At 35.7% G+C, this 24,761-nt stretch overlaps 1 protein-coding gene across 3 annotated transcripts in view; it reads left to right on the top strand.

The window, feature by feature from the left end:
- The first annotated feature begins 286 nt into the window (after positions 1-286).
- The window catches only part of LOC110726178 (histidine-containing phosphotransfer protein 5-like), a 66,303-nt gene continuing 41,828 nt past the window's right edge, over positions 287-24,761 (top strand). For 2 of the 3 annotated variants that reach the window (XM_021905632.1, XM_021905633.1), the window contains exons 1-5: positions 287-507; positions 766-846; positions 7,819-7,949; positions 8,178-8,246; positions 14,287-14,358. In XM_021905632.1, coding sequence (XP_021761324.1) covers positions 466-507; positions 766-846; positions 7,819-7,949; positions 8,178-8,246; positions 14,287-14,358 — 395 coding nt within the window. In that variant the 5' untranslated portion in view covers positions 287-465. The remainder of the gene's footprint in view (positions 508-765; positions 847-7,818; positions 7,950-8,177; positions 8,247-14,286; positions 14,359-24,761) is intronic. The other variant, XM_021905634.1, reaches the window with a different exon arrangement.

Below are 24,761 nucleotides of genomic sequence, written 5' to 3'. Positions count from 1 at the left end.
TGGTAAAATTTTGTAAAGTTATATCATGGAATGGAAATTAATATTATGGAAGATTATTATAGTCAAAGTTTGTAAAGTTGACCGAAAACATACAATAGGACAATCTTTTAGAAGCAGGAGGATTGTATAGAGAAAGGTCTTGACCGGCCATTTATAAATATGAACATATTAAATGCTCTCTAATAATTTATGAATTTGAGTGAGCAATAAAATGAAATGAGAAACGTAAGTAATTATTGTTTTGGGTCATAAATGAAACTATCATATCAATAATTTGTAGGGGACATATAGGATGAGTCATAGCCATAGCATGTTATATGCTTCTCACTCTCAACATATTTATTCTCAATTGAAAATTTATCAAAAAATTTCATAGAAAGTCATAGACACTAGAAGATTGGTATTTAAGTTCACTCTATTTTTTTCTTAACTAAATTTTCTATTGAAAAAACTTTTACAGGTGGCATGGAAGTAAGGTTGTGGTGTGTTTGTTATATTCAATATCAGGTGATTTTATCATTTATATTATTCAATATTTGTATGTTTTTTTAATTTATTTTTCTTTATTGTACTTCATTTCAAATTTGTTCACACATTTCATGTTGTGAAAAACGTAATGATATGGGTTGTTGTAACAACCTCCATGAATTAAGCTTGCTAATTAATGATGCAATTAGTTTATTGTTATGATTTTCATGTGTCTTTCAATTTATTAGAGTTATATATGTGCCGATTTCCTAATATTTTTTATCCCGATGCTCTTAGTGTTGGAGCCAAACTATGTCTGTCTTAAAAGAAGCGCTTACTCGGAGTATGAACACTATCATCACCGAGCTTGAACAAGAAGTATAAACCTTACTCTTTTAATTTATTTATTTTAATGTTTATTGTGATTTTTTGCTATTTAATTCATATCCGCAAAATTGTATGTGAAAGATCTATTTTTTACTACCTTCATTTTTTAGATATCAATTACTGTTTATTTTGACATGACTAGCACATTTATTTTTGTCCATCTTGCGTGAATTATTATAGTTTCATTTAAACAAAAAGGTAGATATGTTAAAGGAATTGAAATTATATGTTGTCTTAGTATTTTTTTCATATTTGAATTCTATGTATCTATATACATGAAGAAATTTGCTCACATTAGAGTCAAACAAATATTACAGTTCCTGAAAGTTTTGGTTGTATGAAAATTATTAAAAAGGCCTGGGATTTAATTTCCTTAGCATAAATAAAATATTACATACATGTTTCTCTCTATTATTTTCAAAAATGGTAAATATCAATACATTTTATAAATCTTGTATTTCCTTTGTTAGGACTAACAAAAAATCAAAAAGATTATGAAAATCTTTTTCATTTTTGGTAATAAAATATTGCATATCACAATAAAAGAGTTATTAGCTTTTAATGTGCTTATGTGTCATAGTTTTGCTTAATATCAACCAAATTTATGACATTATGTTAAAACTTTCTCACTACTAATTAATCAAGGTATTTATTTACTTTCTTTGCAATTGCTCTCCAGTATTTTAAAAAGTAAATTTCATAAGATAATGAAAAAGATAAAATTTACTATAGTGACTTAATATATAGATTATAGAAAATTGCATTGGGGATTCACTATACAAAACCTTTTGGTAACACCCAATGTTTAGTAGTTCTCCTTACACATGTAAGGTAACCTTTAATCAATTTAGGGTGAATTATAATCTAGTTTAGACTAACCATACTTTTGCATAAATTTTTATTATTATAAATTTAAAGGTAAACAAATATTTTTAGGGACAAATCTTAAATTAGATAATAGGCAAATTGGCTGCAACACCAGACAGGCTCAAGTCGTATTCACCTAATCAAAAATAAAAACCTAAATCCACTAATTATGTAGATAGGGAAGAAGGGTCGAAACACAGGGAAACAGGTCAATTTATTCCTAATTAACTAGAAGCAATCTAAATTATCAAGTAACAAATTTGTTGTAAAGGGGTAATTAAACTACTAAAGGTAAGAGTAGGAAGGGAGTAAAATAGGATGTAAATCAGTGAAGGAAAAACCTAGGGCATAGTTTCACTAATAAACAATATTCAAGGGTAAATCATGATAAGCAATCATCAATGCATCAATTAATCAGATTATAAAGGGTTTTCGCTACGTATTACAACCACATAGTTAATTTACCGGTATTAAATCTCATCTCTCGAATCTCGACTTAACCATTTATAAATTAGTCCGCCTATTGAAACTAAGCCTAAACATCAATTCTCATCTCTCGAATCTCGAATTAATATTGCTAAACTCGTACAATTAAATCTGGCCAAACCTAATTGCATAACATTAAATTAATCAATAGGAAATTAATCAAGCATTGATAATCAACAATCACAAATTACCCCTTCACATTATTTATTAGATCCCCATAAACCCTAGAAATAAAACTACTTAAGCATAATTAAATCTAAACTAATCAAAACAATAAAATAAGATATGATGAAAGAATTAAAGAAAATAACTGAAATTAAAAGAGAAGAAATTGTTACCAAAAGAAATCTTGATTAAGGAATGGAATTAAGAACAAAGTTAAGAGAATTTAAGAGAGAGAAAATATTCTAAGTAGAGACAGAAAGTCTAAAAGAGAAGGTAATCAAAATTACGTACAAAAATTGTACTTAAACATCCCTAAAACAAATCCTAATTGAAAACTAAAAACTCGGCTCAAAAAACACGCGCCCGATCGGACGAAAGGCAACCCGATCGGCCCCGCCTTTTTCTTCAGAGTCTTCCTGGGCAGCCGCGCCCGATCGAGCTTATGCTCACCCGATCGACGCGCCTTCTTGCTGGTGCTCTCTTTTGCGCGCCCTCCCGATCGGGTGCAAGCTTGCCCGATCGGGCCCGGTCTCTTCCTCGAGGCTTGGACTTCGATTGGGCTTGATTCTTCGGCCCAATCCGGATTTCCTCTTCGGGTCTTGAATACTCGATCCAAATTCCCCGATATCACATACCGAGCCCTTAATCACCGGCTCTAACCGGTCCTGGGCTTCAAAGATGGTCGTGTCCTCATAATGCTTGTAGTTGCACCATGAAAAACCCGGAAAACGCTCCAAATGTGAAATTTCCTACAAAACTCAAGCAAAACTACAAAAACACTAGAAAACACCAATTAGTAATAAAAGTGGTTCTAAAGAGCTTAAAAAACTACTAATTATGACCAAGGGACGGGGGTAAAACATTATATAAATTGGACACATCAACACCCTGAAGTATGGCTTAGGTGCACTGAGAGCTCTAAACTTTGCATGGTAGCTAAAATACCACCAATTATGATGATAGGTGAAATGCGTGCCATAAAAGAAAATTTTTGGCCACTTATTTTATCGGAGGAGTTGAATCCATGCGTGCTAAGTGGATGGAAGACTACGTAACTATTCTAGAAATTGAAGATTCACTTCCTTCTGGTGAAATATGTTGCCGGGAATTTTTATTTATGGCATGTGTTGCAGCTAAGCCATACCTCGGGGTGTTGCGCCCAATTTTGCCTAGATAATATAATTACTTTTAAGCATCATAGTAGATCTGATAATATTTTACCTGACCAGAAAACCAAGCCCAACCCGACCAATCTTTTTATGGATTTTGAACAAAAACATTTTGACTTGAAACCGAATTTAATTTGAATCTATTTCACCAATAAAAATTGTGAGTCAAACCCGACGTGAACAAAACTAAACCAGGTCGCTAACCCAATTTTGTGGGTTTTTTTTAAAACAATTATATTAGAAAATAAAAACATAGTTCTTAATTGACTTTGATCATCCATCCATCAATCTACATTCATTTCTCTTTCATCTGTCTCTCCTAGACGCACACTAATCGCCACCCACACTAAAATAACAATTCACACGAATTACATTTGCATAACCTACATCATGTCATTGACCAAATAACCCACACCAACTGCCACCAACCATTGTGTGATGGTGTTTAGTTTGAATGTTGCATAACTAAGGTCTTTTACCAAATACCATAATTTGTATGTTAAGGTTTAATTGTAGTGCATTGATGAACTTTACATAACATATATTACAAAGATAGTCGGTGAATATTACGTAAAAGATTAAGTTAGATAAGAGAATAATAACCAACTACCCTGTAAGAAATTATTTAATTAATTAAAGGGATTACATACACATAGATATTAATAGTGTCAAATATATTATTTAAAAAGATAATTAAATTAAACGATATATATCAAGAAATTATATAATGAGTTATTATTCATTACATGTTTAATGTTGACTTTTTCCTTTAATTTTTTTTTAATTTTTACTAGTTTTGTTTTTAATTTTATTATTATCATTTTGATTAGTTAGGAAATAGACGTGGTTTGATGATATTAATGTATTGTAAATGTAATGGCTATAAATAATATCGGCGTGAATATTTGATTGACGTGAAAAAAAAAATAGTAAAGAAAGCTTAAAAAGTAAGATATTTCTAATAATAAACCACCAATAACACTTGTTAGGGCTAAGTATTTCTCAACTCGTGACCCAAAGTTACTTGAACGACCTAATTGACAGTCCTTATTATGAGTGATTTTTACGAAGTGAATTTCTTGTAAAATGTAGGTAACTTTAGTTTTATATTAAAATAATTTGGGAACTTACCTTCAATGTACAGAATTGTAAACACAACATTTGCAAAATGTAATTACCATGACATAATAAAATTTATCTTAAAGCTAAGTAATTGGAAAATTGTTAAAAATAAGCCAAATTTGTGTGATTAGGTTATAGGTAAGTCAACCATTTAATTAACTTAGAGTAACTTAACCTTTATGGGGTTTTTTCTTTTATTGATTTTAAGTGGTTGAAACATTAAACAAGTTAAGAAGGACACGTGTTTCAATTCTATTGGTCTAGCTTTAAAAATATTAACTAAAATAAATTTCTGTAACTTTTAATTATTATTGAACCATTTTATCCCCTTCTCACGCCACCTTCAATTGTGACCTCTTCTTTCTCCTCCCCCTTCACCATTAATTTCTCTCTCTCTCCTTAAGCCACCATCTATTACACTTCAATCCTGCCTTCTCTTCCACCTTCAACAAACCCAAATCTTCATTATGCCTACATAAAGCTCGCATCTACTACCATGAATTCTTGATGCCCTTAAATCTACATAGTCACCTCAACATCAAAAACTACCCAACAATCTTATTATAAATCTACCTTCCTCTCCTTCAATGTTAGTCTTAGTAGCTTCCCATCGACCTTCAAATACTGCCCAACAACTGTGAGAAATCAATTAGTGCGCAGCTTGGTGACGGGTAGGTGGGTGGGTGGGCTAGCACATTTGTTGGGTGCAATATTAGTAGTCCATTTAATTAGCTTCTTAATTGGAAGATTATATTTGTTGAATTCCTTCATATCGACAATCTATACTTCTTGTAATTTTCGGAAAATCTATTTAGTTTATACATTTGGTTAAAATATTTTGATTTTGAATTGAGTATTTGTGATGATTTTTCAACTTGTAGCACGTTACATGAATTAGTGGAGATTTGGATACTAGGATAAATGAGGAAAGAGAGAATGACATGTGATATGAGTGTTTAGGTGTTGATTGATATGTATGGTAGTTTTGGGGAGGGGTGGTTGAATGGATTTAAGGAGGGACGATGGATGGTCATGGAGAACGAATGTTGTGAGGGAATTGAGGATAACTATTGGGCAATCGTGGTTGAAAGTAGTTGTTGGGCTTGAGGGCGGTCAGGTTGTTTGTTGATAACTAGTCGAAAAAGTTTGGTGGACTTTTATAAGTGAAAAAAATAGTAACTTATTAGGTAGGTTCTAGGCTATTTTTCCTAGTTAAAGAAATTCCCAAAAAAAAAAGGTAACTTAGTCTTAGTTAATCAAAAGGTTGGTTTATTTTGATATTGTGCAAAAATAGATTTTCTTTTTCTTATTTTTTTTCTGAATTATGTAGACAGTCATTAAGATATGCTTATCAAACATCTACAATTTAGTAATTATGATACTCCCTTTATTGGATATTATATATATAAATAAAATAAAATAATCAAAGGAATTTCATTGATAAGGTGTTTCAATTTTCCTAATATATAGTTCTTAAATGATCTTAATACCTTTTGTTTTGACCATGTTCTTAAAATTTCATGATTGCTCTCTCTTTTACAAGGCTGATTTATCTACTTGTATTTCTTATTCGTCATTAAGTACACCATTTCATTATTTCTCTTACTTTATTCAGTTTATTCTTACATAAACTTACTTTTACTTTAATTTTTATGAGCAAGCTTAGTTCTATTCTTTTTGCCTTTTTTCTTACATTACACACAGTATCAACACTTTCTCTCTTATATTCTTAAATTGTATTTAAAATGTAAGTATTTAAATAAAAAACAAATAGAGATAATAATATATTACAGTTTCCTATTTCATACAATCAATGCTATATAATAAATGAGTAACATAATAAAGGGTTTTTCTCATTTCTGGTAGCCATAAACTATTGCGCATTCTCATTAGTAGCAAACTTTATCAGAATCAAATAGCATTAAAGTTATGATTATTCTTTAATCCGGACTTATTTTAATAATTTTTTATATAAGTAACCTTTAATCATTTATCATGATTAAATAATTAACCCCCTCACTACCATACCACAATACCACCACCACCTTCGCCACAACCCCTATAGTTGTAAACACCTTACCACCCCCTCCCTCTAAACACCTAAATGTCTTTCTCCCTCCCAAGACTGCTTTCTTCCACTCCTAAAATCCCCTAATGTCCTTCCCCTTCCCCTCGATTCATCGAGCCACACTTTATGCATGAAGCACCATGTTTTCTCTCCCCTTCCCTTCGTACAATCCAATTACATCTTCTCCATTCCACTCGTGATACCCCCTTCGTGCAAAATGCTCAACACCTCTTTTGGCTTTTTTATCTGCTATCTAAAGAGGTGCAAGAAGGAGAAAGGGAAAGGAAACAAGTGTTAGGGATTTCTCGGTTAGGCTCGCTTAGGGTTTCAAGTGTAGGGGGATCGGTTAAGGTATTTTTTTCCTTGAATAATAAGGGTATCAAGGGTGTCGTTGGGGGCATTACTAAGGATGTACTCCAGCCTCGAGTAAGTGTAGTTGGGTGGTTCAAGGGGAAAGGAAGGGTTAATACGGGGAAGGCTAGGGGCGGTTAGGTGCTTAAGGGGTGGGGAAGGGTTTTAAGTTGGTGACAGGATATTTTTTGTGGTAGGGGTTTAGGAGAAGGATTGTGAAGGTGGTAAGGGTCTATTAATTTAACCATGATTAATCAATTTTTGGTTGATTATGTGAAAATTATTATTATATTGTCATATTAGAGAAAATTTATAATTTAAATGCTATATAAGAGATTTTTGAAAAAAATTTGCTATCAATGAAAATGCGCAAATGTTTATGTCTAGCAACGAGAAAATCCCTATGATAATATAGTGGAAAGTATATCAATAATGAACTATTTTTATTTTAACATATTAATGAGATATACGAAAGCTCACTTGTCTATCAGTCAAGTTTTTGTAATTTGCCATACATCATTCTATCTTCTAATATGAAATTTAGTTAAGAATTAAATTTTATTAATTGCAAACCTTATGATTGCATTAAACTGTTAAATTCCAAACGCATTTGGTGTAATTAAGGTTTCATTTAACATAATATTTTACTATAGAGTATTTACTATTTATGTGGTTTATAAGTCTATATCTTTCATCATCATTTAATTAATAAAATTATTAATTTCCTTCTTGTAGGGTTTGATAGATAATTTGATGAACATGTGTTATGGGTTAAAGGATGTGAATGGTCCTTACTATTTTGCAAATCTACTTCAAACACTTATTGAAGACACACAAAATGCAATATTGGAGCTTGGAAGACTATTGTATGCCTTATATACTCAATAAATTCATTATATGCTCCTTTTATCTTTCGAAGAGTGATATTTTTATATTTTATCTTCGTACTTGGATAAAATTTAATGTGCTAAATTTAATACTTAGATAAAAAGAAGCAAAAGGCATCTCTTATAGTTTATACATTATGCTATAGTGATTCATTATCTTTAAGCGTAAGTAATTACAAAGTTTAATTATTGCTCTATACCATGTAGGGAGCAGGCACCAATAAATTTTCAAGACATGGATCAAATTGCTATCAAGCTTAGAGGCAGTACTTCATGGTAATTGATTTTTATTATGTTTACGCATGATTTTTTTTTTTTTTTTTTTTTTTGAAATAAAATTGATTCATAAATAAAGTCATACGACATTTACAAAGAGATTTAGATCTAATGAATACATTATAATTGAGTCAAATAAAAACATTCCATAAGCAAAGCTACGATCGTTGTTGCAAATCGTACATTCTTCATACCCTCTTTCATATCGCTGTGATTTACAGTTTTCATTGGCGAGGGGTCTATCGATCTGTTGTAGCCCTGCAGAAAATTTCCGTCTGATTCGCTAGATTGTAATTGACATATTAACCTCTTTTTCGATCTCGCACAAAATTTTACCCATGAAACAACTCTATAGCAATCCATAAAATAAAAAGCAAATCCTCCCTCAAAAGAGAGAAGAAAAACCCGGTCTTTCGAAGGAGCCAAATCTTTCTAAAGAAGAAGAAAAACCCTGTCTTTCGAGGGAGAAATATTCCTCCTAGAAGAGGAAAAATTATTATTATAAACCTAAAACAATAGAAAAAGCACACAAAAACAAACAATTGGGGCTTTCCACCGATAAAAATCGATGGAAGCCCCTCCAAAATTCAACAATGGAGGCTAGGGTTTTAGATAGAGAAGAGAGGAAAGAGAGGCTAGGGTTTTATGAATATCTGTTTACGCATGATTTATTTTACATTATATGTTAAAAAATTTACATAAATTATCAGTTCTATAATTAAAATCACTTTATAAAAGTTGATTGTCGGATACCCCATATAAAACTTATATTTTCATGTCAAAATTTAGATGATAAAGATCGTGTGGACGTTAAAGAGAAAAGTTGTGTTATATAGCACTTCCTATTAAATAATGATTATGAAAAAATGAAAGAAAAGTGTAAAGAAAAGAAACACACCTAAGTCAAGGCGAAAATAGAATTTACAAGAAAATTTACAATTTTGTACTATCAAATAGTTTAATAAAGAGGAACAATGATTACATGAATATAAATGTTCTCCTCTTTGTAGTGTAAAAAAAATAAAAAAAATGTTCTCTCACTCAAAATATATATATATGTATATGCATAGAAAAATTGTTAGGTATAGTAGTGTAAGAGACATGGAACAATCAATAGGAAAAAAAAAATGTCTCATCAAATTTTCCACAGATACACTAGTACTATGCTATACATGAGTGTAAATTTCCTACAACTCTCAATTTTGAGAAATGTAATATTTTTCTTCACCACTCATTCATGAGAAAATATTAAAGTAATTTACAACTTTCCTAATATTTTTTAATCATGCTTAATACCCTTATAATCAAAATTCGACCTTAAATAATGCTTTACATACTTAAATTTTTTTCCTTAGTATACTATTTATTTTTGTCGGTCTTAACCTCAAAATTCTTTATTAAGTTGCAAAATAACGCATATAACCTTAACGAGCAATTCTCTTAGAAAACAAATCATTCATCCGAAGACAAGCAATTTATTGCATGCAATTTGAGGCGTCTATGATCAGTTGTTACCCATTACGGCCACATATATTTTTTTTCTTAAGATAATCATATACCCTAAAACTTATTATAGCAATTTTTGTGTCTCAGATTCTAAAACATGTAAACTATGACAATTCTATGCATGCAACCCAAGATGTTCATGGCTATTTTTTTTTCCAATCCCTACCTTATAAAAAGTACAATAATACTCTTATGCATAGTGTGATGTCAATTATACCCTTCAAAGATTTGTGTATATATATATATATATATATTGGACAATTATACCCTCAAAAATGTTTATTTACTCATTTTTTCTTATTAATGTTAGTTTCCTTGGACATTTATACCTCTAAATATTTTTTTTCTTTTAAAGACAATATTTATACCTCTAAACATAATTGTTACATATCAATAATTAAATTTGTGATTTAAAGTCAAATCGAAAGAACTTCTTGATATATAACTAGCTATGTGCGCGCATCGTACGCGTTAGCTGCCTTAGTAAAGGTAAAAAAATCAAATTTTTCCCTCACTAGAGGAGAATGCCAGAAAAAATGAGCCAAATACTGGAATTTGATGAGTGGTACATTATAAAAATAATAGTTTTTTCACAAAAAACTTTATTTAGTCGATGCTTTCTTGAAATGTTTTTAAAAATTCATGTAACTAATAAAGTGTTGCTACTAGAACTATATTTTAATATATTATCCTACTACTTGCATGATTGTATTTATAGAAGGTGAAACACTATAATTATTATTTTTGAATACAATTTCAAAATAATTTCAATTCGAACATTTATTTTATAATTTTTGGAATCAAATTTATTCCTTAATTAAGTGTTTTTAAATTTTGAATGTGCTATAAGATCAAAACAATAAACAATCAAGTGATTCAATTTTCAAACCATAGATTTTCAAACTATAAAAAATTAAACTAATAAAATCGAACGTAATTGTAATTATAGAGTTGTTGTTATGTGATTACACTTCTTACCCATCTATTTGCACATCATGTACCAAATTAGCATATACCCCCTCCCCCCTTTTTTTTTAAGTGCTCCACTTCCCAAGAATGACCTTTTTTTTTTTTATTAAGTGCCCCATTACCAAATTTACAAACCCCATTTATATTATATATTATTTATTTCTCTTCTTTTGACTATGCTGTCATTTTATAATATTTTTCCCTCTCACATCATACTTAGTGGTCCTCTTCATATATATTTTTCTCTCTTACTTTTTAATTTTATTCGATCTTAACCATACCAACTCATCATATATTATTGTATTTTATAGTTTTGTCTTAGACTCTGCACACACCCTAATGGGGAACTTACAAAAGATGGAGGGAGTAACTGATTTTGAAGTTTTTTTTAAATTTTTATTATTTAAATATAGGCTTTTACAAATCTATGATTTATCTCAGCATAATTAATAATAGGGTTTTTTTTTTCTCATTTGTACCCATGTGGTTTGACGTTTTCTCACCTGTATCCAAGTTTTTTGATATTTATCATTCGTACCCATGAGGTTACAACAATTTATCGCACATAACCAATTTCATTAACTAAAATGATAATCCTCTATTAAGTGATCAATTAAAAATAAAATATAACTAATTATGGTTAATTACCATGGTTAATATAATAAAAAAATAATAAAATTAATAAAAATAAAACAAAATAAAAATTAAAAAAAAAGTTGCAACTGGAGGGGGGTGGGGATCGGGTTGGGCGGGGAGGGCTGGGGATTGGTCGCCAGGGGACGGGGAGTGGCCGAGAAGGGGCAGGGGTTGTCAGATTTGGGTGGAAGGGGGCTAATTTGGGTCGGGTTTAGGGTGGGGAGGGGTGGAAACGGGTCGGGGAGGGTCCAGGGTTGTCGGTTTTGTGGTCGGCGGGTGGTGGGCGGTGAGGAGGTTTGGGGAGGGGTCGGGTTGGTTTGGGAAGGTCGAATAGGGTGTGTTGGTGTGGTGATTAAGGTAAGGGTTTAGATTTGTAGGGGGTTTTGGTGGTTGGGGAGGTTGCGGCAAGGGGTGGAGGGTGGGGGGAGATCGCCGGAAGCCGACGACCTTGATGGTGGGGCTGGTTGGGGGGTGGGGGGAGGTGACTGGGGTGGTGCGGATTCTGGGGGAGGTGGCTGGTGGTGGGGTTTTTTTTTCTGTTTTATTTTTTATATCCTTTAAAAAAGTTGTTTTATTTTTATTTGATCACTTAATAGAGGTATATCATTTTAGTTAATGAAATTGGTTATGTGTGATAAATTGTTGTAACCTCATGGGTACAAATGAGAATTTCAAAAAACTTGGGTACAGGTGAAAAAATGTAAAACCACATGGGTACAAATGAGAAAAACCCTTAATAATAAAAAGTAAGATACCTAATCTTCTATAAAAATAAATAAAATTAAGTAGGATAAAGTTAATGTATAGAACTAGATTTCGTCATTTTGTTACTCAAATTAATTCCATAATAAATACTATTTAAATTTAAATTGGGCTATATCTTGGTTCGAGAGCACTTATTGGGTTACAGATTTTATTTGCTACGTGTTATGGCCTAATTGCTAATCTATTGACTCATGGTTTTGAAGCCGAGCCTTTGCAACAATGGGTAACGATATTTAGTATAATGCTAGTTGTTATATACAGGTTTCCTTTAATCAAATGAAAGATGTAATTAACTATTACATTGAAGTGATGGGGGAAAACTTAAAATGTTGATTGAGTGCTTCAAATAAGAAAGGTGTCATTGATCAATGTATACATTGAGAAAACACAAGAAACTTAATGAGTAACTACTTTACGAATGTTGAATATTGAAAATTGGTAGAAAGAGATGGGGAAAATTAAGAGTAATGTGGAAGGTTGAAATTTGAGAAACAAAATATCATTAGTAATTGTAGAGAAAGATGCTACGCTTGGAACGTAGAGATTGGAGTAAAATTAGCTAACTGGCCAACATTTGAGTATTGACAAGTCAAATAAGCTATTTTAGTGTTTTATTTGATTATCAACGTATTAAAATAGGTTATTTAGCTGGATCCATTATTTCCAAAAGCAATGATGGGGAAAACGTTTTAAGTTAGTTGATTTAAAATATAGCATATTCTTTAATGAATTTATTTGATTTGGTGGAATGTCCAATAAATTAGAAAAATTCATCTAATTTCTTTTGTATTAGCTATTTTGTAAGAATAAAGCAAGTATGCTTTTTTTTAAAATGCCATCGAACTAAACTCTATTCTAAGATGTAATTTTACATTAATGAAGCTCTTAAACTTTTAATTTTAAGTTTGATTGATAATTTTTTCCGATCAACTGTTGATGTTTTCCCATGAATTGACAAACAAGTATTTGTGGAATGAGTGAATCTTATCTATGAAAAGGCCTTATGTAAAAATAGAAGTAACCTATTGAAGACCACTACAACCCTTGAAACAGTTTTTTAGTAGATTTTTTTAGTAGATTGTTAGTTCTACATTCTTGTTAAATTTTTATACAGAATAGTGTGATTACAAAATAGAATGGGGGTAGATCGAAGGAAAAGAACTAGAGGAATTGTATAATGTAATGAGATAATGATTTTCCAAACATTAACAAAAAAAATATAGCGACAGATCGGCCACCTCGACCACCAGAAGTAGTGCGGCGACGCCTCGAGCTAGACCTGGCCGGCTCTCTCCGAACCTCAGGTCTCGTCCAAGTACATGAAGGAATAGGTTGTCCCTACCTAGACAAAAAAACTAATCATTAAATTAGGCTAACCCAAAAAAAAAAATGCATGTCATGCCCCCAATGATGTCTCCAAAGCTAAAAATGAAAAAATAAAAAATAAAAATAAAAAATCTCATGTTAAACTTAGAAAATCATGATAAAAAATGTCAATTCAACTATGATTATGCTTCTAGAATGCTAAGTTGTATAAATTTAAATGAGACAAATGTAATATGAATCCTTCATTATTAATTTTCTCTTGATTTTATTGGATATATAGAAGGGAATATATATAAATATTTCTAGTTGTTAATAAATTTTTCTTACTACCTCTATTTCATATTATTTGCAACAATTTGACATAAAGTAGAGAGAAAAAATGTCTAATCGTTGCAAATAATATCAAACAGATGTAGTATAAAAAACATATAGAATTTTTCACTAAATTTTTATTTAAAAATCACTAAGTTTTGATTAAAGGATATATTGATGTAAAACATTATATTGTAGTGAAAAATTTATGTTGTTAGGGTGAAGCATTCCAAAATGAAAATCTTATAAATCTCGGCTTCTATAATTTACTTTCAAATTACTAGGTACAAAGAGAAATTAAGTCAAACTCTAGATAATAAAAGTGAAATTATATTCCTCAAAAAAAAAAAAAAAAAAAAAAAAAAAAAAAAGTGAAATTATAAAAGATTAAATATTCAAAGTGGAATTATTCAAAGTCTTAGGCTCATAAGATTAAAGTTTTCTTAAATTCATGTCCAAATAATCTCTTTCTTGAATTTTTTTAACTACTTTACTTATTATTTAAATTTATTTTTGTTTCAAACAGTGTTGGTATTTGTGCTCTAGCGCAAAAGTGGCTTAAGTTTCGTGAAGGTACACAAATTTTTAGCAAGGAAAGGTAAGAATTCAACATATTTTATGTTTTTTTTTTTTAAAAAAAAAAAAATTCTAACTCTTCACACATTTGTTAGTTTTTCAAATTCTCAAACTTTAAGTTCCCATCGTACATTCATATGATCAATATTTCATTCTAGGAATTCATCATTAACTTCTTACTAAAAGCACTTTAATTGTATAAGATATTTTTTATAAATTGTAAGAGATAACATAAAACATAATAACGCTAAAGGCTAGATAAATGCAAACATTCAACTAAGAATATTATTTAAACTTAAAGCCATGTACTCTGCACATTTAAATGTGAATAGCAACCCAAATCAATTTTTACTGAAAAATCTCTTCTAATTAACAAAAATATTTTTAATATTATAATTAGAAAATTACATTTTGATTAGTAAATGTTAATTTAATAAATCATTGTCTCAAATTCAATTAATACTTTATCTTTTAACTCAAAAAGTAAATTGACAAATCTCTAAAATTCATATGATCTTGTAAGAACGGTTTGCAGTTCATCATATGAATCAAATTTTACAAAACTTTATTTTTTTCATGAATAATATGATTATTTAGTTGATGTTTCGTAAATTATGCTTGGATATTTGAGTTTAAATAGAAACTAAATAGACTTTTTATCAAATTTTAGTGTTCCATAATAATAGTAAATACTTTACATAAAGGAACGTCTTAAAATTATATTTATATAATATTTTTATAATCATGAAATTAAATATTTATAAAATATTATTATATTTAGCTTATAAATTTAATAACATTTTCAAAAGCTTGTGAATAATACTAGAAATCATATTAAATATTCTCTTTTTATAATTTAATTCATACTCTTGCCTACATATCGAATACCAATATTAGAAACAATTGTAATTACATAAATGATAAAGGACGAATAAAAATGAATGTAATTTAAACTCAGCAGATAACATTTAATTGAAAGCTAAATGAATTTAGGAAATATGACGATGAGATTATCACATGATGATAGTCCTCGCCTCTTTTAACTATGGACGACTCTTACAACTTTGCATTTATTATGTCCTTGCCTTTTTTTAAACTTCGAACGACTTTTTCCAACATTCATTTTCCATTATTCCCAATATACACACAAAACAAGCTTTCTTACAAAAGGAACCAATATCCATACTTATATACCACAATCTCCAATGAAGGTGATCATTTGCTTCATAAAAACAAAAAATGGAACAAAAATTAAAGAAACAAAAGGCTCAAAATTCTAAAGATGTGGCTCAAAAAGAAGGGAAAAGACTCAAATGGTTAGCAAGAAGGCAAATGTAAACCCAATGAACTAAAAATAAAGAAGATTATCCTAGAAAAGAAAAATACCACCCCGAAAAGATGCCTTTGTCCTCTCTAGATGGTTTGGTCTCGTGTTTAAGAATTATGAGTCAAGATTCAAGAATAGGTCCACAATAGTCAAGGATCCATGCCGCTCATGCAAATAAATGTAGAAGGCTTGAAAAATCATGAAACCTCACTAGGTTGTAGCAAAAACTCGCTAAAAGCTTCAAATTCACCAAAAGGGAACAATTGAAAAGCTTTAAAAACAAAAGAATCCGGCTTCAAGGTCCCAAAAGTTCTAAAGGACTACCTTAGCATACTCTATACTAGAATCAACCAAACATACTCTCAAACCGTGCACACCATTACCATTTAAGAATAAAAGCATTCAACTATACAAGTCCAAAAGTACTATGTCCAAAGCAAGAACAAAAAAAAACACAGTGCAAATTTGCCTTGATAGAAACAAAAATCTTTTTGGAGTTTATCAAAATAAAAGAACATGGAAAAGCATATACAAAGGTGCATAGCATATATGAATCAACATCCAATTAAACATGATAGAATACCCTCCCCCAACTTAAATAAGACAATACACTCAAACATAAATCATAGAAACCATGGGAGGGGAAAACAAGGAGATCAAACCAACAAACCAACATATGTCCAACAAGTCATCATCCACTTGAGAAAGAGCAAGGAAGGATATTATCGAATTTAGGTGGGTTTAAATACCCGCAATTGACCCAATTAAACCTTTCAAAGCTAATTTCCTCAATAATTGACCTTTTCTTTCATATGCTAGCAAAAATAGGAGTCAAACTTCCTTGACTCTTGATCCAAATCGAAGCACCAAAGTATATCAAGTCATGTACCTAGAAAAAGGCACACAATCATTTCCTTGTGAGAAAATATATTCTAAAAAGAAAAGAAAATAAAAGCAATAAAACATGGGTTACTTCCCGAGAAAGGCTTGCTTAAGGTCCAAGCTTGACCTCTCTAGAAAATATTAATTCAACGCACTCAAGAGCTTGTCAAATGCACTACTACACATTTCATAAGATAACAAGTAGGCAAATGACGGAAAAAGGATGTGCAACAAGCTTAGTGCACACCCATGAGGAGAGAAATTCCAAGAAAAGGAAGAAAAAGCAAAAGCAAATTCAACAAAATAAGAAGAAGAAGAAGAAGAAGAAGAAGAAGAAGAAGAAGAAGAAGAAGAAGAAGAAGAAGAAGAAGAAGAAGAAGAAGAAGAAGAAGAAGAAGAAGAAGAAGAAGAAGAAGAAGAAAATTAAGGCAAACTCTCCTCATGATATTTTTGGGTGGCAAAATCACCCTTTTCCTCAACAATAGACGAATAAGGAACATTAAAATCATCATAGACAAGGGGGTCCCCAATAGGCTCATTGAAAAAAAAGGGAGGGAGATAGGAGTGTAAGGGATATGGTTGAATCTTCTTGAAAAAGGGGTATGAGAAAAGATAAATCCCTCACCACAAGGTCTCACATTGCCAATAAGGGCATAAAAATCAATCATAGAATCTTCAAAAGAAGAAAACTCATGATCTCCATCCCCCTCAAACATCCAACTTCTAGAGGAACAACATAATCTTCTCCACTACATTCATGAACAACAACTCCCTCAACTTCCTTAAAGGCCAAAGTCTCATAACCATGCATGAATGGATGCAAATTCATTTCAAAATCATCTCTCTCCCATGAAGCATTCTCAATGAACTTACTTAAAAGGTTATGGATATTCCTTTGACACTCAATAAACACATTGGACATAACCTCAAAAAAGTCCAAATATTCATGGATAGAAGAGTCACATACATACACTTGAGACTCATCAAGATGGGTGGGAGGGTTGGAGTTTTCAAATTCAACACTCTCTTCATTCTTAACTCCTTCACCATCACACAAATGCTCATCAATGTTATCATCACACTCTCTTGGTTGCTCAAAATCATCATCATCATCCTCAACACACACATTGGATTTGAAATTTTCACACATAAGCATCAAAGATGAAAATTGACTTTCCAACTCTTCTCTTCTTTTCAGTTCTTCATTCAAAACACCCTCACACTCTCTAATCATCTCCATTTGGCTCCATAAATTCCATCATTTGTATCTCAAAGGGCCTTAGGTTTGTATTCATCTCTAACTCCCTCAAAGATTCATCAATTTTGCTATAGGGGACTACAGACTCATCACAAGAGTTTGGAGAATGATAAGGTGAAGAGGTTTGAGGATCAAGAGTAGAAGAAGAGACACAACCAAAGGTAGGATCATCATAATTACAAATATGAGAATTTTCATTAAATAGGGGAGTGGGGGCACAATCAATCATATGAGATTTGTCAATTTGAGCATGCACCTTGTTTCGGGGTTTTCTGATGTCCTGCGGGAGAGTTACAATTCCGAGACTGGAACCGGACGCCTGTACCTGCAAAATAACGGAGACTCCTGAGAGCTCCGCCTCCAACGGTCAAGTTAGTACCTGATTAAGGAGTAATTAATACAGAAATTAAAGTAATAAGGTCTCTCTAGGTGAGAGTATTTAATGTAGGTAATCTGCTTTGCTAGCGAGATCAGCCGGTTATTAGTGTGTTCCGTAAATTATTCGGTCCCCTGATTAATGAGGATTAATCGAGTATTTATAGCCTTGGGAAGCGTGCAACTCTCTAGGTTTAAGGTAAACCTAGGGCCGAACGGGCTTCTAGACTGAAATGGGCCTTGATGGCCGGTTGTCCCATTTGGCATGGGTGGACACGTGGCGTGTCTTAAGTGGTCCGTGGAGGACGCGTGGCGGAACCTGGTTGGTCCACTTGTCAAACGGCGCTTGGTGGATAAAAATCCCCTAATCATTTGCCCCTCACAGGTGGCACGCGACTGGTCACGTGTCGCCTGTGACAGGTGTCGCACGGTGACAGGCGACGGCCCGTTACAGGTGTCACCTTGCAGACGGCCGGGAGACTCTCCCGCCCAAATTTGAATTCGGAGGCGACCCTTCGCCTTCTCATTTTGCCTATAAAAGGAAGTGCTGACTTCGGTCATTTTCACATTTGAGAATTTTTGCGAGAACATTCGGACCCCTGAACTTGCTCTGACATTTTCGGACATTTTCTGCCTACCGCCTGTTCTGACAAGCCGACTGACCCGAACTTTCAGGACTTCATCAACTGTCATCCGTTCAGGTAACTCAGTTCTCTTACTCTTAATTTTCTTTTTATTTTTTGAAATGGCACCATGGAAGCACACGACACGCCCTAAGTTAGTGATCAGCCGGTCACCGGGGACGGCTGAATCTAGGACTAGGAGTGCCGCCTCCCCTTTTCTGGACCCCTCTTTGCCCTTTATACAAAGTCCAACTGAATCTGTGTCTATGCAGAACGTGATGGCCAGAACAAAAAAGACTGCTAGAATATCAAACTCAGACGGCTCCTCCCAAAGGGTACTCCTTAGCGAAACATCTGACCAGGCGCCAGATGTGGAACGAGGCGACTGTCAAGCTGACAGTTCTGAGAGAGGGACCAAGGTGTTCCCTTCTCATCTAACCGTGGACATGTCTAATTTACCTTCTGCTCCTTCTAAGGGAGAGGAGGCGGGCCCCTCTAGGAGAGGGGAGGAGTCGTCCTCTTCGGACTCGTCAGGGGACGAGTCCGATTCCAGCTCTTCTGACCATAGTTCTTCTGACTCAGAAGAAAAACATAACCGCCTACAAGAGGCGAGAAGTTCCCATGCAGTGGAGAAGGGGGATAATTGGGCAGAGCCGTCCGCCTCTTACAGAGAGGAAAACACCCCCTACTACTGCAGGGTGCCCCGGGGCCGGATCGCAACCATGCGAGACAACGTGGCGAGCTTTATTGCTAACCACAAAATGGGCCCGGAGTATTTACTGTTTGTGCCGGATCCAGAAGATACTGTCGTCTGGCCGGCTGGTACCAGCTATGGTGACGGCTGTTTTGGCTGCTATGTGGCGGCCATCAAAGCTGGTCTGCGCTTCCCATTACATCCGGCTGTTCAGCGGATTTTAGATGGGTATGATCTGGGGTTATGGCAGTTAGCCCCCAACTCTTGGGTAAACGTACTCGGCTATGTGGCCGGGTGCGAACTGAACGGGGTGGAGCCAAGTTTTGAGGCTTTCGCCCACATGAACTATCTCAGCCGGACCCCTAAGTCGGGAGGTACCGGCTGGTATCAACTAACAAGCCACAGGGGTTACCTCATGACGAGAGGTAAGGCAAACAAATGGAAGGATTGGCGGAACACCTTCCTTATTATCGAGAGTTCAGACACGGAGCTGAACAAACGTTTTAACAAGTGGAACAGGGATCCGCCTCTTCTTGCAGGCGGCCGCAGCATGCCGCCTGTTCCCCCAAAGGCTAAAAGAGAGATCCTAGATAAAGGACTCTTCAAAGTAGAGACTAGGGTGAACTCTACTTCAGGGGTACGAGAGCAAGTACCCCTACACTGCGTCCCGAGCTTCAAGTGGCTCTATGATGAGTACTTCTTGGCCGCCTGTGGCCTCGGCAGTCGGTGCTCTAGAGGTAGCCGGCCTGACGAATACTCTGTTTTTTCACGCCTTGTTTACTTGGGATTTTTACTAACTTTGCTGTTTATTTCTTTCAGCCGACGCCATGAGTAAAATAACAGCATCTAAGACTGCGGCGGCCATGCTGCGGGTTTCGCTAATGAAGCAGTCGTACGCCGACTCCCCCAGCAAGGAGGCACCCTTGGTAAGCTTTGAAAACTCTTCCCCTTTAAGTTGTATTATGCATATACTAACTCTTTTTGTTTTCAGTCTGGCACTCCAAGGGCTTCTTCCTCGCAACAGCCGGACCCCAAGGCCCGGAGAACGACTGTTGCAAGCTCTCCTGGGTCTTCCAGGAAAACAGTGGCGGCTGAGAAGCAGCCGGCCACTTCTTCAAAAACCCAGGCGGGGCCGCCTAGATGTATGGACACTTGCTTGTAAAAACTCACTCTTGCTTCCTTCTTGATTAGGTCTAACTTGTTTTTCCTTTTGCTTAATGCAGCCGGCCCCCAGGGACTTGACTTGGTTGAGGTAGCCAAGTCAATGGTTAAAGTAGTTCCTCCCTCTGACAGGGAGGCGGTCAAGGGTGCCGGCACCCTTGACCTCGATGGAATTTCGGGGATCCTAGCTGAGGTATACCCTTTTGAAGTTCCAGGACGCCTGTTAACCCTTTTGATTGGAAACTGACGCCTGTTTTTCTTTGTACTTAGGCCCTGCTCCGAGTCAACAGCCTTCGCAAGCCGATTGATCGGAAAAACAAAGAGGTAAAGGCCGCAAAGGCTATGGCCGCCTCCAGCTGTGATAAAGCAATGTTTCAAATTGCCCAAAATGAAGTACTGACCATTGATCTTCTTTATTATCAGGCGCAGGCGACCGCCGCTGTTCGGGCTCAGCTAGAGGCGGCCCAAAAGAAGGTTGACGAGCTGGAGGGGACCGTCACCAAATTTAAAGCCGAGCTGAAACCCCTTCGCCAGAAAATGCACTCTTACGAAGCCATGGAGAAATCTTTGGCTAACGTAAAAGAACGCCTGGTGAACCAGGAGAAGAGGCTTACCCAAGAGCTCTCGGACAAGGCCGAGCAAGAAAAACAAGAGCTCGTCCGGGAGATGGTGGAAGACTCCGCCCAAATCCAACGCATGACCTGGGAACGACTGTTCCCCAGTGCCGACTTTGCCTCATGGGAAAGAACGTACCGCCAGTGTTCGGAAATATATAATCAACAGATCCTGGCGGCTGCTGAAGAAGAGGCGATGGACGTTGCGTTGGAGGAGGAAGAGCCGGTTGTGGCGCTTGTGCCACTTGGGGGAAAGGCATCAAAAGATGATGCAGCGAAGGCCGAGTCCAGCAAGAAGAGTGCTGACCAGGCGGCTGCTGCTGATACTGAACTGCCCCCTTCTTAAGCTTTAAGTATATTTTTTCTTTCCACGGCCTGCGTGCCGTTTGCTTTGTAATTACCCGGCCAGGGGGCCGGGGTTTTGAATATTCTGCTGGTCTTTTATGGCCGGCTCATTTTAATCAAATTTTTTGTTTTTGTTCAAATTTGTCTAAGTATTTGAAATTTGCTCACTAGACAGACTGTTGTGTATGGCCGAACGTTAAGACAGGTACAAATAGTAAGTATGCCGCCTATGCCCCTGGACGACTGGTTGTCTGTTTCCAGGATAGATGATCAGTCGGCCATTTAATCAATCGGTATTCGAACTCTTTATTCAATTTGACCAAGTAAATAGAATTACCAAGTAGCCAAGGAATTTAAGTAGGAAAACAAGCGGCGGGTACCGGTTGTTTCCCTTTATTGCCAATGTTGGCCTCTAATTTGTTATTTGTTAACCTAGCAAGAGTATTGGTTGAGAGCCTTTGTTTATTAAAAACAAGTGGACGACTCGTACCTTTTAGGCTCAGTACTAAGTTTGAGTGACTATTAAGTTAACATAGGAGTTACTTAGTCTTCGTCACAATCTTGATTGAGTAGTAAAGGTATCAGGCGGCGTAGGCCGGCTAGACCCCTTGATTTACCAATGTTTGTTGGCTATTTACTCAATAGGTTATCCAGTAGGAATAGGGGTTCGAGTGCCCTTGTTTGTATAAAACAGGCGGACGACTCAAACTTTTTAGGTTCCATACCAAATTTGAAGGAGTGACTATGAGTTAACTTTGGAGTTACTCAGTCGCCGTCACTTTTGTTTGAGAAGTAGAGGTACCAGGCGGCGTAGGCCGGCTAGACCCCTTGATTCGCCAATGTTTGTTGGCTATTAACTCAATAGGTACCCCCTGCATTTATCCCAAGTAATACAGGCGGTCATCTGACTCAGATGTCAACTGCTACCACTGGTTTGGTTAGTGATAGAGTTATCCTTGTCTCAAAAACGGCTACGTGGTTGCCCTTTGGGACAGTCGTATAGGTGCCGTGTAATTAGTTTATAGAACAATGTTCCACCCAAAAGGGAGCTGCTCTCTGCGACGAATTTCATCCGAATGGATGCCGCCGGACGCCTGCTATAATGTTGGGACAGGTCGGATTAGTTTTTAAAAGTTAGATCAGTTGACTAGGCGCCTGGTCTGATCATTCGGCCAGTGGCCTTGGTACGTTCGTGGTGAACGTATGTGCTAAGTAAAAGAAGGGTAGCCGCCTGTTAGTTACAGGATCGGCCAGGCCCTAAACTTTTTAGCTAAGTATTGTGAGTAAAATACTCGATGGAGAGTAGCCGACTGTAAAGGTACAGACGGCATGCCCCTCTGATGATAGAGTGAAAAAACTCAATGGAGAGTAGCCGACTGTAAAGGAACAGACGGCATGTCCCTCTGAAGATAGAGTGAAAAAACTCAATGGAGAGTAGCCGACTGTAAAGGTACAGACGGCATGCCCCTCTGAAGATAGAGTGAAAAAACTCAATGGAGAGTAACCGACTGTAAAGGTACAGACGGCATGCCCCTCTGAAGATAGAGTGAAAAAACTCAATGGAGAGTAGCCGACTGTAAAGGTACAGACGGCATGCCCCTCTGAAGATAGAGTGAAAAAACTCAATGGAGAGTAGCCGACTGTAAAGGTACAGACGGCATGCCCCTCGTAATACAAAATTGAATAGTAAGTGCCAACTTTATTAAGTAGCTCTTTACTTTACATCATTCAAAAGAAATATTTCTTAAGGTTATCTACATTCCAAGTTCGAGGCAACGGTTGTCCGTCTGGTGTTTCCAGACGGTAGGTACCGTCCCTGACTTCCGCATAGATTCGGTAGGGTCCTTCCCAGTTGGGAGTTAGTTTGCCAGACTCGTTAGCCCTACCAACTGCTTCCATTTTTCTAAGTACAAAGTCCCCTACTTTGAGTGGACGCCTGTGCACTTTTTTGTTGTATGATCTAGTCATTCTCAGGCGGTAGATTTCATGGCGCAAAACAGCATTGCCCCTCTTTTCAGGAAGTGAGTCTAATGCCAGGCGCATAGCTTCCCAGTTTGCCTCTTCGTCATATAGCATTACTCGAAGAGTCGGCTCGTAGTGTTCTATTGGAAGAACAGCTTCTGCACCATAAGTTAGGAGGAATGGAGTTTCTCCAGTCGCCCCTTTTTCAGTCGTCCTAATGGCCCAAAGAACATGTGGTAGTTCATCTGCCCATAGGCCGCCTGCTCGTTCAACTTTTTTCTTGAGACCGTCTGAGATGATTTTATTAAAGGCTTCTACCTGGCCGTTTGCTTGTGGACGGCCGACAGATGCAAAGTAATGTCCAATTCCTTGGTCTCCCAACCAGCTTTTGAGAACAGGCGTCTCAAATTGGGGACCATTATCAAAAACCATAGACATGGGAACCCCGAACCGAGTGATGACGTTTTTCCAAATGAATGAAATTACATCTTTCGTCTTGATTCCCTTTACAGCCTCCGCCTCTACCCATTTAGTGAAGTAGTCAACGGCAACAAGTATATACCTTCTGCCGCCTGTAGCAGGCGTATATGGACCCAGAATGTCCATGCCCCACTTAGCAAACGGTAGTGGGCTGTGAATGGTAGTGAGATCAGTAGCCGGACGGTGAATTAATTTGCCAAACCTTTGGCACTTGTCACATTTTTTCACCATCTCCATTGCATCTGCTTCCAAAGTAGGCCAAAAGTAGCCCTGCCGCCTTGCCCTTTGAGCAAGCATCCTACCACCTATATGGGAAGCACAGAAACCAGAGTGAAGATCATCTAGTATCTCTCGTCCCTTTTCAGGAGTAACACACTTTAAGAAGGGTTGAAGGTGCCCCCTCTTGTGCAGTTCCCCCTGTATCATTTCAAAACAGGAGGCTCGTTTTTTCAGTGATGCCGCCTGTTGAGGATCATCCGGCAGTGTACCGTTTGTCAGATATGCCCTGATTGAATCCATCCAGGTTGAGCTTCTGTCTAGAATTCCAATAGGATTTTCCTCGATGCTTCTCTTCTCCATTACTTCCCAAAACACAGTTCGAGGAGTATCGGAGGAGGCGGATGATGCTAATTTCGAGAGTGCATCTGCCTGGTTGTTTTCTGATCTCGGTACTTGGATCAGATGGAAATCCTCAAGGGAGCCGA

The sequence above is a fragment of the Chenopodium quinoa genome, unplaced genomic scaffold (assembly GCF_001683475.1).
Source record: "Chenopodium quinoa cultivar QQ74 unplaced genomic scaffold, ASM168347v1, whole genome shotgun sequence".
NCBI lineage: Eukaryota > Viridiplantae > Streptophyta > Magnoliopsida > Caryophyllales > Amaranthaceae > Chenopodium > Chenopodium quinoa.
This window is presented reverse-complemented; position numbering and strand designations above follow the sequence as displayed.